This window comes from Anneissia japonica, unplaced genomic scaffold, assembly GCF_011630105.1.
Source record: "Anneissia japonica isolate Jap-2015-1 unplaced genomic scaffold, ASM1163010v1 scaffold287727_len1644234_cov201, whole genome shotgun sequence".
Lineage (NCBI taxonomy): Eukaryota > Metazoa > Echinodermata > Crinoidea > Comatulida > Comatulidae > Anneissia > Anneissia japonica.
The window spans coordinates 1224081-1236785 of NW_022713615.1; the positions used below are offsets into that span (position 1 = coordinate 1224081).

At 34.9% G+C, this 12705-nt stretch overlaps 1 protein-coding gene across 2 annotated transcripts in view; it reads right to left on the bottom strand.

Annotated features, from left to right (window-relative positions):
* Positions 1-1871: 1871 nt before the first annotated feature.
* LOC117108553 (laminin subunit beta-1-like) overlaps positions 1872-12705 on the bottom strand; it is a 44088-nt gene continuing 33254 nt past the window's right edge. For both annotated transcript variants that reach the window (XM_033250598.1, XM_033250597.1), the window contains exons 19-28: positions 12183-12371; positions 11391-11574; positions 10499-10683; positions 9254-9489; positions 8257-8668; positions 7575-7695; positions 7134-7275; positions 6086-6262; positions 5185-5341; positions 1872-4320 (exon numbers count right to left, since the gene is read on the bottom strand). In XM_033250598.1, the coding sequence (XP_033106489.1) occupies positions 4181-4320; positions 5185-5341; positions 6086-6262; positions 7134-7275; positions 7575-7695; positions 8257-8668; positions 9254-9489; positions 10499-10683; positions 11391-11574; positions 12183-12371 (1943 nt within the window). In that variant the 3' untranslated portion in view covers positions 1872-4180. The remainder of the gene's footprint in view (positions 4321-5184; positions 5342-6085; positions 6263-7133; positions 7276-7574; positions 7696-8256; positions 8669-9253; positions 9490-10498; positions 10684-11390; positions 11575-12182; positions 12372-12705) is intronic.

The following is a 12705-nucleotide window of genomic DNA, read 5'->3' on the forward strand; positions in this document are numbered from 1 at the left end:
TTCTTCCATCCCAAGAAAGTCGTGCGTCTTTTACGTGAGATAAGGTTTGGAAATAAAAGTGGTAAGGGTTGGTTGCCTTTTTGAGAGGAAGAGAAGGAAGGCATAGGCCTATGCATCTAACAATTAACAAATGAGTGGACTTCATACCGTATAGTAGTGGGTGTATGGATGTGAAATCCATCAGAAAATACTTAAAAAGGCCCCTATTAGAAACCAACAATTTAGGGGAAAATTGGTATGGTTAAGAAATATTACGGGAATATTAAGCGTCTTCTGATACAAAGAGATAAAAAAAAAAGAAAAAAAAAAGGCTCTTGCATGGAGTCAGATGAAAAAAAAATTAATTGAAATTTGTTTTTGACCATTAACCATTAACAAGAGTAAATGATGCTTTTGAAGTTGGTCTTAGAATGTCAATAGAACATTGTTTTTCATTACATTGAAAAACAGGAGATGTAAATATTTATTGATTATTTTGTCGATAACCTGTAGGATTCTGACATAGGCCTACCACTACCGAAAATCGTGCATTCACAAATCTGTGTTCGATTAGCATTTAGTCCTCTAAATGATTTTGACATGAACGCATACAAATTCAATGCAATTTTTTTCGAATTTCGTTCAAGGGAATTTACTTTTTGTAACTTGTTACAAATTTCTCTACAGCGATTTCACTAATTACTCTCCGAGTTTTTGCTGAACTGTTACAATAGGCCTACACAACTTGCACATAAACTCAATACTGTATATGCAGGCGGCAAGGGATTTAATATGGACTACATAACATCTTCGATCAATATGCATTCATGCTGTTTACATATTGAAAACATATACAGGCTCTTTTTTTATCTTGTGATTGGTTGGCTGTAGAGCAGTAGAGAGTATTACCAATTACTGTACAGGTGTAATCTATGTGATCAACGTCACATCTTGTAAGACAAAAAAACCAAAAAAAACAAACGGTCGTCTGTCATCCGAACCTCTACGCCACAGGTGGACAAAGTGCAGCCCGACAGTGATTGGCTAGAAAACACCTTGTTTTTTATACAGCCAGACATTGATCGTATGTAAAAAGTAACATTAAAACTGAGAATAAGGTGGTGTAAAAGCAGTGTTTGGAGATTTTTGGAAGCTCACTGGAAACATGAAAGTTTGGGTGTGGCACTCGGTGTTAAATCAAAAATTTACTTCTCCGACCAATATTTATGACCATCCCTCAGCTCTAAGCATTCATCCTTTAACGTTCTGATTTTAATTATTCTAAAGCAGGAAAGAGCATCATCAAATTTCAATCACTCATTTCCAACCCCCACCACTCACTAAATTTATCAAAATTATTAAAAATTGAGAAAAAAAGTAAATTATATTCAAATTCATCTCTGAGATTGCCAATGCTGGCCATCTGGAGGTGCTGTAATCATATATTTTCTTACCCCAGCCCCAACCATGGTGGGGCTGATGTGGTGAAGACCCTCCATCTGTGAATTTCCCCGATGGGGGATCTAAGGTCCCTGATGAGGGGGGCATGGTCGGGCGTCGCTAAAAACCTTTCGAAAGTGTTCCAGGGGACGTAGCACCCCGAAAATATGATAATTTAAGGGTTTCAAAGGCTTATTTAATCGATTTTAGAGTCTATTAATATGTAAAAAATACATATAATTTTTTTGAATTTGTTTTTCCTTGAATTGTGGTGTTTTACCCCAACAGGGGGAGGAGGCCTCCCTGACAGGGGGTGGGGCCTGTGGACCTGCCTAGGCCCCCCACCCCCAGCGTAGCGCCGTTCTTCTCAAGGCTGGATCCGCCACTGGATCATCGATCATGGAATGGTTTATTCAAAAGTATGGACAAAACACAAATGCAAACTACACAAATTAATAACTACGTGTTTATTAACAGAAATCGAGAATACACTCAACTGCATTGAGAGCAAAAAGTATAGTAAACCTTCAAACTAGGTGTTTATATAATAACTTCCCTAAATAACATTCTCAAATGCAATTGTACCAAACTATGGTGACAAAAATATACTTTCATCTTAAAGACAAAACTAAATTGAAAATGCAAAGCATATGTTTACATTACTCTGATTTTTGTTGGCAGAAAGCTTACTACCAAGCAGGAGGCCCCTATTAGTCAATAAGAAATAAAATGGCCAGCGCAATAGTTTGACAAATACTGAAATTATATGGCAACAAATATCGAGGGGTTTACCATAATGTTTACTTATGCAATGCAGCATTTGAAATTTGGCACAGGTGATGAAAACAAACAAGAATAAACAAATAATATCTATTTATGTAAAAAAAAAAAACGAGTTGTTAATCCTATCTCAGAAAAAAAGATGTGCTATCAAAATACTTTGGTACATGGAATACCTGATTGTCAACATCATAATCGCAAATGTATTAATAAGAAAATTAATTAACATTCAGATAAATAAGATTTACTAAAACACAAGATAGCCACTAAAGGCACAGGGCGACAAAATTGAAAAAAATAAAAAAGAATGCAACGCTTATGGAGACATTACCTCAACACAGTGTATATTAATTTCCAAGTGAAACTGTGAACTGTGTATGAATATGACAGGATATTGCATATTAAGTGGCATCATATGGGATTTTAAACCAAGAGAATGATAAAGGGAGTATAAAATATGGAATACATTTTGTATATAAATTACTAGGAACTGCATAACTACAGTAACTAACTACAAAACACATAGAGAATAACTTATTTTATTACTGTTTTGAAGGTGGCTGAAGAAGACATTTTTCTTGTAATTTTTTAGTATAAAATGTTAGTTGCATAATACGTATTTGATTTATTGAATATTCCAACTTAGCATATACATCACTTACAAATTGTTTATTCATATGATTAATTAATTCAGATTAATTAATTAGTACTAACCGGTTGGGCGTTCTTCACACAGGTGCTAACGGTTAGCTCTAACGGTTAGCTCCCGATCTGGATACTAGGGCTCTTGTGAGAACCAGGCTACAGTGTCATAAGAAAATTACCGGTGTTTCATTGGCTGAGAAACCCAGAATTATTCCATTGGTTGAGACACAGGAGTCTAATTGGTTGAGAAACTCAGAACTTGTCCCATTAGTTAAAACACAAGTGTGTCATTCGTTGAAAAATTCAAGACATGTCCCATTGGTTAAAACCAATGTGTTCCATTGGTTGAGAAACTCAGACCTGTCCCATTGGTTAAGACAGTGTCTTATTGGTTGATACACATTGTGGATGGTATACAGATATGAAAATCTATATTTGATGAATTTGATATTATATTTAATGAAGTCTTTAATTTGAAATTGAAAAACCAAGATAGTTATTTCAGTCCATTTTAAAGTCTCCATTGTTGATTTTTTTTTTCTATTCCAAAAAATAAACATTTACATAATATGAGGTAAGAAAAGTATACAATTTTACTACAATCTACAAACTTACTATCTAGTGATAAAAATTACAGTGAGAAATCATAAATAGGTGAATAGAAGAAGTAAAAAACACACCAGCCTCAGTACACCTTAGCTTTGTACATGGATAAAACCACCACAACACAGAATACATACAATAGTTAAGATTAAGTAAAATAACAATTACTAACTTCAAGAAGCTGACAGATGTACAGCTATGAAGTCAGTGGCTACCAATAGCCTCAATTGACAAATAATAGGTGTCATTACATTAGAAAACCTAGAAAAGAATATCTGGAATTATATATATTTTTTTGATGTGATAATGAAAAAAGCATATATATTTACAATGGATTAACATGTGGAAATGCAAATTGCGTGCACTTTATAATACCTTAAATAGCACCATCAGTTAACTATAAAAACAGTGAAAAAAAAACTGATAAACAATAACCATAAAGTATCACAAACATTATTACAGAGTCCTACAGTAAGACGTATACAAAGTCATCAACCTCTTCAACACGATACTAATTCCAACTCAGTGTAACTAGCATACACATTAGCAGAATCCAATCTTTCATCAGTATCTCATATCATAAGGTTAGACACATATAAACACAATTTAAGTTTTACTCAATTCCACCAACACAAAAGGAAAGAGAAAATGTAATGGTCACCGTACTACCAACATGATTCTTCAATTCATGGAGAAGATTTTGAGAAAACTTAAAAAGATGAACAGACGGTTTCTATATGGTGCAGCTTTCGTAAAACCTGGCACGTTCTTGTATCGTCGACAGTGCACTCGCAGCTCGAGCTTTCAGAGCTTCTAATGACCTGGTGTGCTCATCGAGTAATATTTTGTTATCTTTAAAGTCGTCATCTAAATCTAAAGCAGAAAGTTTAAAAACAATAAGTTAATCATCTGTTTAATATGCGGAATATATCTGATTGTTAAGAAGCGGGCAATAACTTCAACCATCATTCTTATGACGTAAGTTGAATGATAGTTCATTAATTCCCGGGGAAAAAAGTACTATCACGTTAAATGATAGTACTTTTTTGGCCTGTTGCAATATAATCTCTAAGCCTCACCTATAAGGTGATTGCTACGCAATTTGTGACACGCATGAACAGTAAAGAGGACGCAACGGATGCTGAGAGAGAGATTGGCCCTTTGATCACCTAGGAAGTAAGCCCAGTCTAGGCCTACTTGATGGGTGTCTTTTCATTGCTTTTTTAGGCCTTGTAGAATCTATGTATGAAATGGTGAAATCTATAGCCCCTCGGTGATACTACAAATTTGACCATTCCCCTCATGAACAGTCAATATTTTTATACTATATTAATATATTATCTATTTAAACACTATGGTGTAAAGTTATAAAATTATTAGTCGATACATATACACAGTCAATATTCTATGTTTACCAGAAACAATGGTCCAATTCATATACAGTAGTATACATGAAGTGCAGTAGAGTATAATAATACAAACTGAATTAACATCAGGAATATACAATTGATAATTAAATGTGAACCAATTATGTAAGGTTTGTAATTGCCTATCTATATTTTGATCACTCTCAGCAAACATTCTCCAGCGAAAGATGATGTTGTATACAGTTTATATTACGTCTTGTATAGAGTTTATGACATCATTGGTCAATGATGTCACTATCGACTATAAACAGCATCATCTCAATTGTTTGACAGCAATACATTTAGTATTGCAATAATTCAAAAGATTTACCTCTCAAACGACTGAGTTTACTTTTGGTGTCTGCTTCTAATAGTGTAGCCCCTTCTAGAAGTACTTCTGCTCGCTGCCGGAACTCTGCAGCTCTTGAGGCCTTGGCATCTATCTCTTTTTTAACTGTATCAAAAGATTGCTGCAGCTCTTCTGCTTCCTACAATTGATGTAAAACATGAGAAAAGAAATCATCGATATTTGTAGAATGTGGTAAAACGTTTTGGCATCATACTTCCAATCAAAGAGCATGGTTCAAACCTGAAGACTCTCACATGTTTGTGGTACTTGGTAGGTCTGAATAGATTACTAGCAACAGCATTTCAGAATACCACTAATCCTAAGGAGCCAAGTATGTGTTCCATAGGTGTTTGATCCAACAACTACTATCACCATCACCAGCATACCATTTTGTTAAGGTAGTGGTATGATAATGGTAGTGTTTGATCCAACCACTACCATCACCACCACTACCATACCATTTGGTTAATTTGATGGTATGGTGGTGGTAATGGTAGTTTTGATGGTGGTGGTTTTGATGGTGGTGGTGATGGTAGTGTTTTATCCAACCACTACCATCATCACCACCATACCACTACCTTAAACAAAATTAATGGTTACTTTCGTATTGCATTAGTTAAATGGGTACAGCTATGATCAAGATTAAATCACTACCATTAACATACTACAAGTACCATTACTATTATTATTGGCATCAATATCATCTTAATACCAACTTATAATCAAAACCTAATTGATAACCTTTGCAGCTGCACCAGCTAAATAGCTATCACATAACATTAACAATGAACTTAATCAACCATCACAGCCATCAACACTAAAGTCCTAACCATCACAATTGCTATACCACAGCCACAACAATAACCATCAACATCATGTTTACCTGTGCAGTTGCATTGGCTAGCAGGGCTGCATTCTCTGCTGATTCAGCTGCTGTCTGTATATTATTTTTGTTGTCAGTGAAAGCAAAACTCAAATCTTTCAGAGTATCCTGCATCATCTGAACCATTGTCAGCGAAGCATTGGCCTTGATCAGTGCTGAATTAACTTCAGATTCAATCTAGAATTAAAAATATCACAATGAATAAGTAGAGATGAGATTATTTGAAACTGGTCAACTTATCAGATGCTTTAGTATAAATTGTTATAGAGCAGAGCACTTGTAACACTCTGGGCAACTAGAGATACAGGTGCTCTGGGCAATTAGTGACACAAGTGCTCTGGGCAACTAGTGACACAGGTGCTCTCGGCAACTATTTTTACCTAGTTGTTTGAAGTTGCACGATTTGCGAGTGAAAATCAACATGAGCGCTACCGGCAACTGGTTGAGGTCAGTTGAGTTATAATAGTAAATTGTTATTCATATAATGCATATTGCAAGAACTGCCTCTATGCGCTTAACTTAACTTAAAAGGATTTAAAGACAAAAGTATAATAAATATAGTAATAATAATGTGTGGTGACAAGCAGTGCACTGTCTCTGGCGCAATCCCAGACCTCTACCTAGGTGGCGCGGACAAAGGTGCAGAGACTGCGGCAAAGATAGTGGCCCTGAAAGACACTACAGAAACAGCAAAAACACAATTTAATAAAAAGCAAGACAAAGTGAAAAAGTGATTTATGATTTAGAAAAAGATGTTTTTGAGCAAGGCTTTAAAGGACTCAACTGAGTCAGTACGAGTCACAATCAAGCTTAGCTAAAGGCATATAGATACATTATACATTACTATTACATAGACGTTTAGTGAGGACCATTCTTGTGTAAATGCTATAAATGTATACACAATTTACATTATGAGAAGGATATTCAGAAGTGTAAAGAAAAACTGCTTCCAACTGGGATTCAAAGCCAGACGTATTTAATGTATTGAGCTACATACTTAATGTTTCTCTTAATGGAACGTTTACGCCAATAAATAAAGGGAACATACCGCCGTCAGGCTTCCCTTTGCATCTCTGATGTCAGCATTGGCATTGTCAATAGCAACACCAGCCTCCTTCTGGTCTTCTTTTGCATTATCCAGAGCAGTATTCACATATTCTGCTAATGCTTTAACACTCTCAGCAAATTGTCTTTGAAAAGATGAACATATTATATTTTAAATTATTACTTTTTGATCAAAAGAAAAAAATACTGATTCAAATTCACTTCGTAATTGTTTAAATAATACCTATAATTACAATATTAATGAAAATAAAACAAAATACAAAAACAGAAAAGAAACAATAATAAAACATAAAGACAATAATAATAATAATAAAAACAACTAAATATTTTTTTTAGTTCATCACATTTCTGAGGTTCATGTGTCAAATATTTATCGTATAGTGTAAAAAAAAAAGTAATAAAAATCAGCAAACTGCTAACATACTTCGCTTCATCAGCCCTCTGTTCTAATTCTGTTACTCTTAGTAGATCATCACGTGTGTCATTCAAGATCTGCTCAATATTATCCAGGGAATCGACCAACTGCTGGATTTCATCCGCCAATGCTGGAGAAAAGTAAGATTCAATGATTAAAAAAATAACAGTTGGTTTTGTCACCATTTAAATTTAACTACTACACTAACGTTGCTCTCCAAATGGCTGTTCAGCAGATGCTGTAATACTGATGGAATTCCAAACCCTTTAACAATAAAGTCAGTTTTCCACTAGGCAAATTTATTCACAGGAATCAAAAGGCAAATTTATTCACGGGAATCAAAAGGCAAATTTATTCACGGGTATTAAAAGCATCAGTTCATGCGCATGCACACTTACATTTCCATCAGAGTTTTTCGCTTCAGCGAAATCAGTAATTCGAACTGTTTCTACCTTTTGTGAAGCGAAAAAAATATGTAACCCATCAGAGCTCAGGAAGCAAACCAAAGCTTTTGATTCGCATAAGTAAATTTGCCAAGTAAAAAACAGGCTTATGGGAACCTTTTCGGGATGAATGGCAGAGCCAAATTTGAATAAACAGTTTTCAACACAAGAAGTTGGGGTTTGAGAGCCAGTATACTGCACTTGAAACCTTACAGAAAATGATCATTCATATTTTGTATATTAATTACCTTTAATCTCCTCCGGTGTGAGGGAAATCTGAATAGCTAAGGTTTCTCTGGCAATGTCTTCTACTTGCTGTGGCTTTGCCCCATCGACATCATTCAGAGCATCAATAATGTCTTCTACCAATCTGGAGAGGTTCTGTCCAACTGATCCCAAGTCTTCTTTCGCTCTGAGTGCTGCATCATACGCCTTCTGAGCTGCTTCTAAAGCAACTTCGCTTTCTCCTTCAGCCCCTTGCACTTCCCCAAGAATGTTGTTGGCATCTATTTCTTTTTGTGCAAACTTATTTTGTGCCAGCTGTGCCCTCTCTTTGGCTTGGTTGGCAATGCTGAGAGCTGCGTTGCATCCAAGTCCTCCACAAGTGCCACATCCAGCACCACCACAACTACCACAACTATCACCAGGGCTGCCACATACCTTTTGATTACAAAGACAGTTATAAAATACAATATTAATGAATATATAATTTTCATAACATTAAATTAAAATTATTCTCTTTTGCAACATCTTCATACCTTGTCTAGATATCCCATAAATTTAAGCATCTTAAAGTTCTAACTGTCATCTTTTCTACAGTTTCAAAGGTTTTGTTTCCACCTAGAATTCAAATATGTAACTGGTATCTATCACTTATTATTTGGTAAATTATTAATTTTATATTGAATGATAAATTTTGTAAATATGTTTTCTCAATTAAGTATTGTACATTGTAGGATGAATTTCTGTTATTATGTTGTGTTACCTGTATTTTGTTGTTTAATATGATTGATCATATGGGGTTGGCTTTTCATCGTACAGGACCTTATAAATGTCACTTATTATTATTATTATTATTATTATTATTATTATTATTATTATTGTTATTATTGTTATTATTATTATTATTATTATTATTATTATTATTATTATTATTATTATTATTATTATTATTATTATTATCACATATGTAACCTGTAGTGGGGTGAATGCTTAGTAAGAATAAAGATGTTAATACATTAGTACCTTAGTATTAAGATCAATGATTCTTTGCTCCAAATCTTGGATATCATTTTCAACAGCATCTACACGTTGTCTGTAGCCATCCAGATCGTTATTGAACTGAGTCCTCAACTGCGCTATCTTGTCCTCTACCTGCTGGCGGACACCGGCTGACTGCGCCACTGTATTGGCCGTACCATTTACCTTCTGCTGTGCAGCATTCGCCCTATCACGACTTTCATAAATGATTTTAAGCGCCTCTGGAATAGATAGAAATTTGTTAAATAGATCTCTGTTGCTGAAATTTGTTCAATGTAATTTTGGTTATGTTGTGTTAAGTTCAGAAGGGAGTTTTCTGCATTTAACAGAGTTATGAGTAAAGTATTATTGCTCCTCTGTACTAACGTATATAATGCAACATTCTTACGCTAATTACTCAGTTCAAAATAGTGACAGGACGCTGGTTTTGTGATGTCAAGCTTCATATATTTACAATAGTAATGATGATGACAGTGATAATAATAATAATAATAATAATAATAATAGTACCAACAATATTAATACCTAATAATATATTGTAAGGGAACTGTCATTTAATAGTAGCATTGTCCCACATAATAGTTATTATTACAATAAATCCCACAAGCTACCCACTTATACTCTTGGGTGGAGAGAAGCAATGTAGATAAAGTTCCTTGTTTAAGGACACAAGCGAAATGCACAGCAAGGAATTCAAACCCCCTGACCTCAAGGTTGGGAAACCAAACTGTTCCCGCTGTGCCAAACCACTTCTATGCTCAAAAAATATATTCTGGGTCCCAACATGTCTGTTCACATTTCTGTGCCTATAGACCATTTCATGGGATTTATTTTGAAACAGCGCCGCCAACGTCTCTCAACTCACTGGGGGACTTCCAGCAGCCTAGCTTCAGCAGCTGGCTAGTTACGAATAGAGCACCGTGCAGCGGATAGCTCTGCTAAACCTTTGCTATAGCAGAAGTAGACAACAGACACGATCTTGCTAATTACTGAATATGTAAACATTAAAATAGCTTTTTAAGACTTAGACTTGTTTTTAATGTAAACATTTCGTGTTTTTTCCATTTTTAAAATATTTGTACTTGTAAGTAATTAAGTTTCATCATTGATTTAATCCATGATGGTAAGTATGTAGAGCGAAATGCTAGGCCTCTAAAAGTCCCCCAGTGGTAGTTGCCAGGTTATCGGAAATGTTCATTTCAAATTTCACGAAAATGGTGTATATCTCACCTTCAATATCAATCCTAGTAAGATTTCTGAGATCTTGTTCCAGCTTCTTTATGTCATTAGCTAGGTCAATTGCTGAGGCATTCAATCGATCAATTCGATTGTTTTCACTTTCAGTGTCTAGCTCTACGAATACAAGTTGTCCAGAGATCTTGTCCAACTCATCTGCGTTAGATTCAAGCTCTCGCCTTTGAAACAGAAAATACAAGCTCATTAAAATTCTTAATACTCTTAGGTAAATACGAATTTGTAAAAATTCAAAAGAAAAATAAAAAAATTTCAAGTGATTGCCTTATACACCAAATTCCTGGGTTCTATATGGGAATGAATGACAATATTAGGATTTTTCTTGTTGCCAAAAACAACTCCACCCCAATACTTGTTTGTATGCATACATGTACATTAACATAAGACGTACATTTTAGAAAGTATATAAAATACTGAAAAAACCTAGAGATGGGAATTTTTTGAAGCGAGTAATCAGAGCATCTGTATTTAACCAAGTACGTGCTTTCTCTCAAAGTGGAGAAAGAAGTTGCAAACAAGGAGTCAGTATGAGACCAGAACCGCAATCAAAAAGCCGGGCACTAACTGCGCTGGACAATCGATGTGATTCGATGGATAACGCAAAGGGGCAACGCGCGCACAACGGATCCTTTTTAAATGACGATCCGTTCAGACTGCTACCGACAGTCAGCAGACGGCGCTGCGTCTGCTACCTCTGTTCACAGGGAGCAGAGTTGAATTTGTAGCCCAACAGCCATACAACTGACGTACAACGGAGTGACTGCTCGGCATTACAGCCAAAAGCCTGCAGCCCTAATTCTACATACGCCATATGCATTCATACCTATGCACAAGTGTGAAAAATAGTGTTCTTTAATACGATTCTTACTGGATTTGACGAAGAGCCTCTTCATACTCTTCAAGCCTATCTCCTGTATTGTTACCGAATCCGTCAAGGATGTCGCGGATCTCCTGCATGTTTTTTTCGATGATGGTGAAGTTCTTTGCAAATGCCCCACTTGTGAAGTTTGATGAACGGTTTGCAGCTTGTGCTATCAGGTTATCAGTTTCAACTAGTATTTACAAGATTAAACATAAAAGAGAATAGTGAAATTTCTGAATCACAAAGCATTCTTTGGGACATCAATTAGGGAGGGGTAATTTGATTAGATTTCTTTTAAAAAGAATTATTCTGAATTCTCTTAGAAAAGGACATTTATACCTCTATGAATGAACTTTTATATAGTGTGTAAGAAATTGACCATTTAATTTAATTAAATTAAATTTTTTATTTCAACAATATTTAAAGGTAACCCTTCCAACATCCCCAAAGAGAAGCAAATGTGCCCTCCTTAATTAATATAATACATCATATAATAAGTCACCACTTAAATACAAAAAATAAAGTAGACATATATAAACATATATATAAATATTTAAAGGTAACCCTTCCAACATCCACAAAGGGAAGCAAATGTGCCCTCCTTAATTAATATAATACATCATATAATAAGTCACCACTTAAATACAAAAAATAAAGTAGACATATATAAATATATATATAAATATATATGTATGAATGAATAAAATAAATAAATAACATAAATAAAAAATAAACAAATTAATAAAAAAATAAATAAAATTAGATAATGTCATTATTTCTCATAAATCAGACACATACTTCTAAGCTCTTGGATAATCAAAAACCAGTTGTCGTAGCACTCCCCACATGGATCACAGTAAGGGAAGTTGCCCTTGGTTCCGATCGCGCACCGGTCACACTTGGCTCCAGTCACACGGTCCCTGCACACACAGGTGCCATCATTACGGCACTGGTAAACATCGGAACCATCAGGATTGCAATCACACGCTGTAATTAAATCGTACAGAATATTTATTTTTAACCACTATTTAACAATGTACACTACAATACAAAAAATGTATAATTACATTTAATAATTTTATTTTTTTGTTTATTTATATTACACCTTTCTTTTCAGATATGAAGCATTTTTTTTCCACGGGTTATTGGGTCAACATGCTTATGTTTACTGCTGTATTGTAATCGGCGTAGGAGCAGGCAACCCCATTAATTTTTACTCCTGGGAGGAAGATAAAGTGCCTTGCTCAAAGCAACAAATAAAATACAAAGTGGGTGATTGAAACCCCAACCTCGAAAAACCAAATTCTTAGTGCCGCACCAA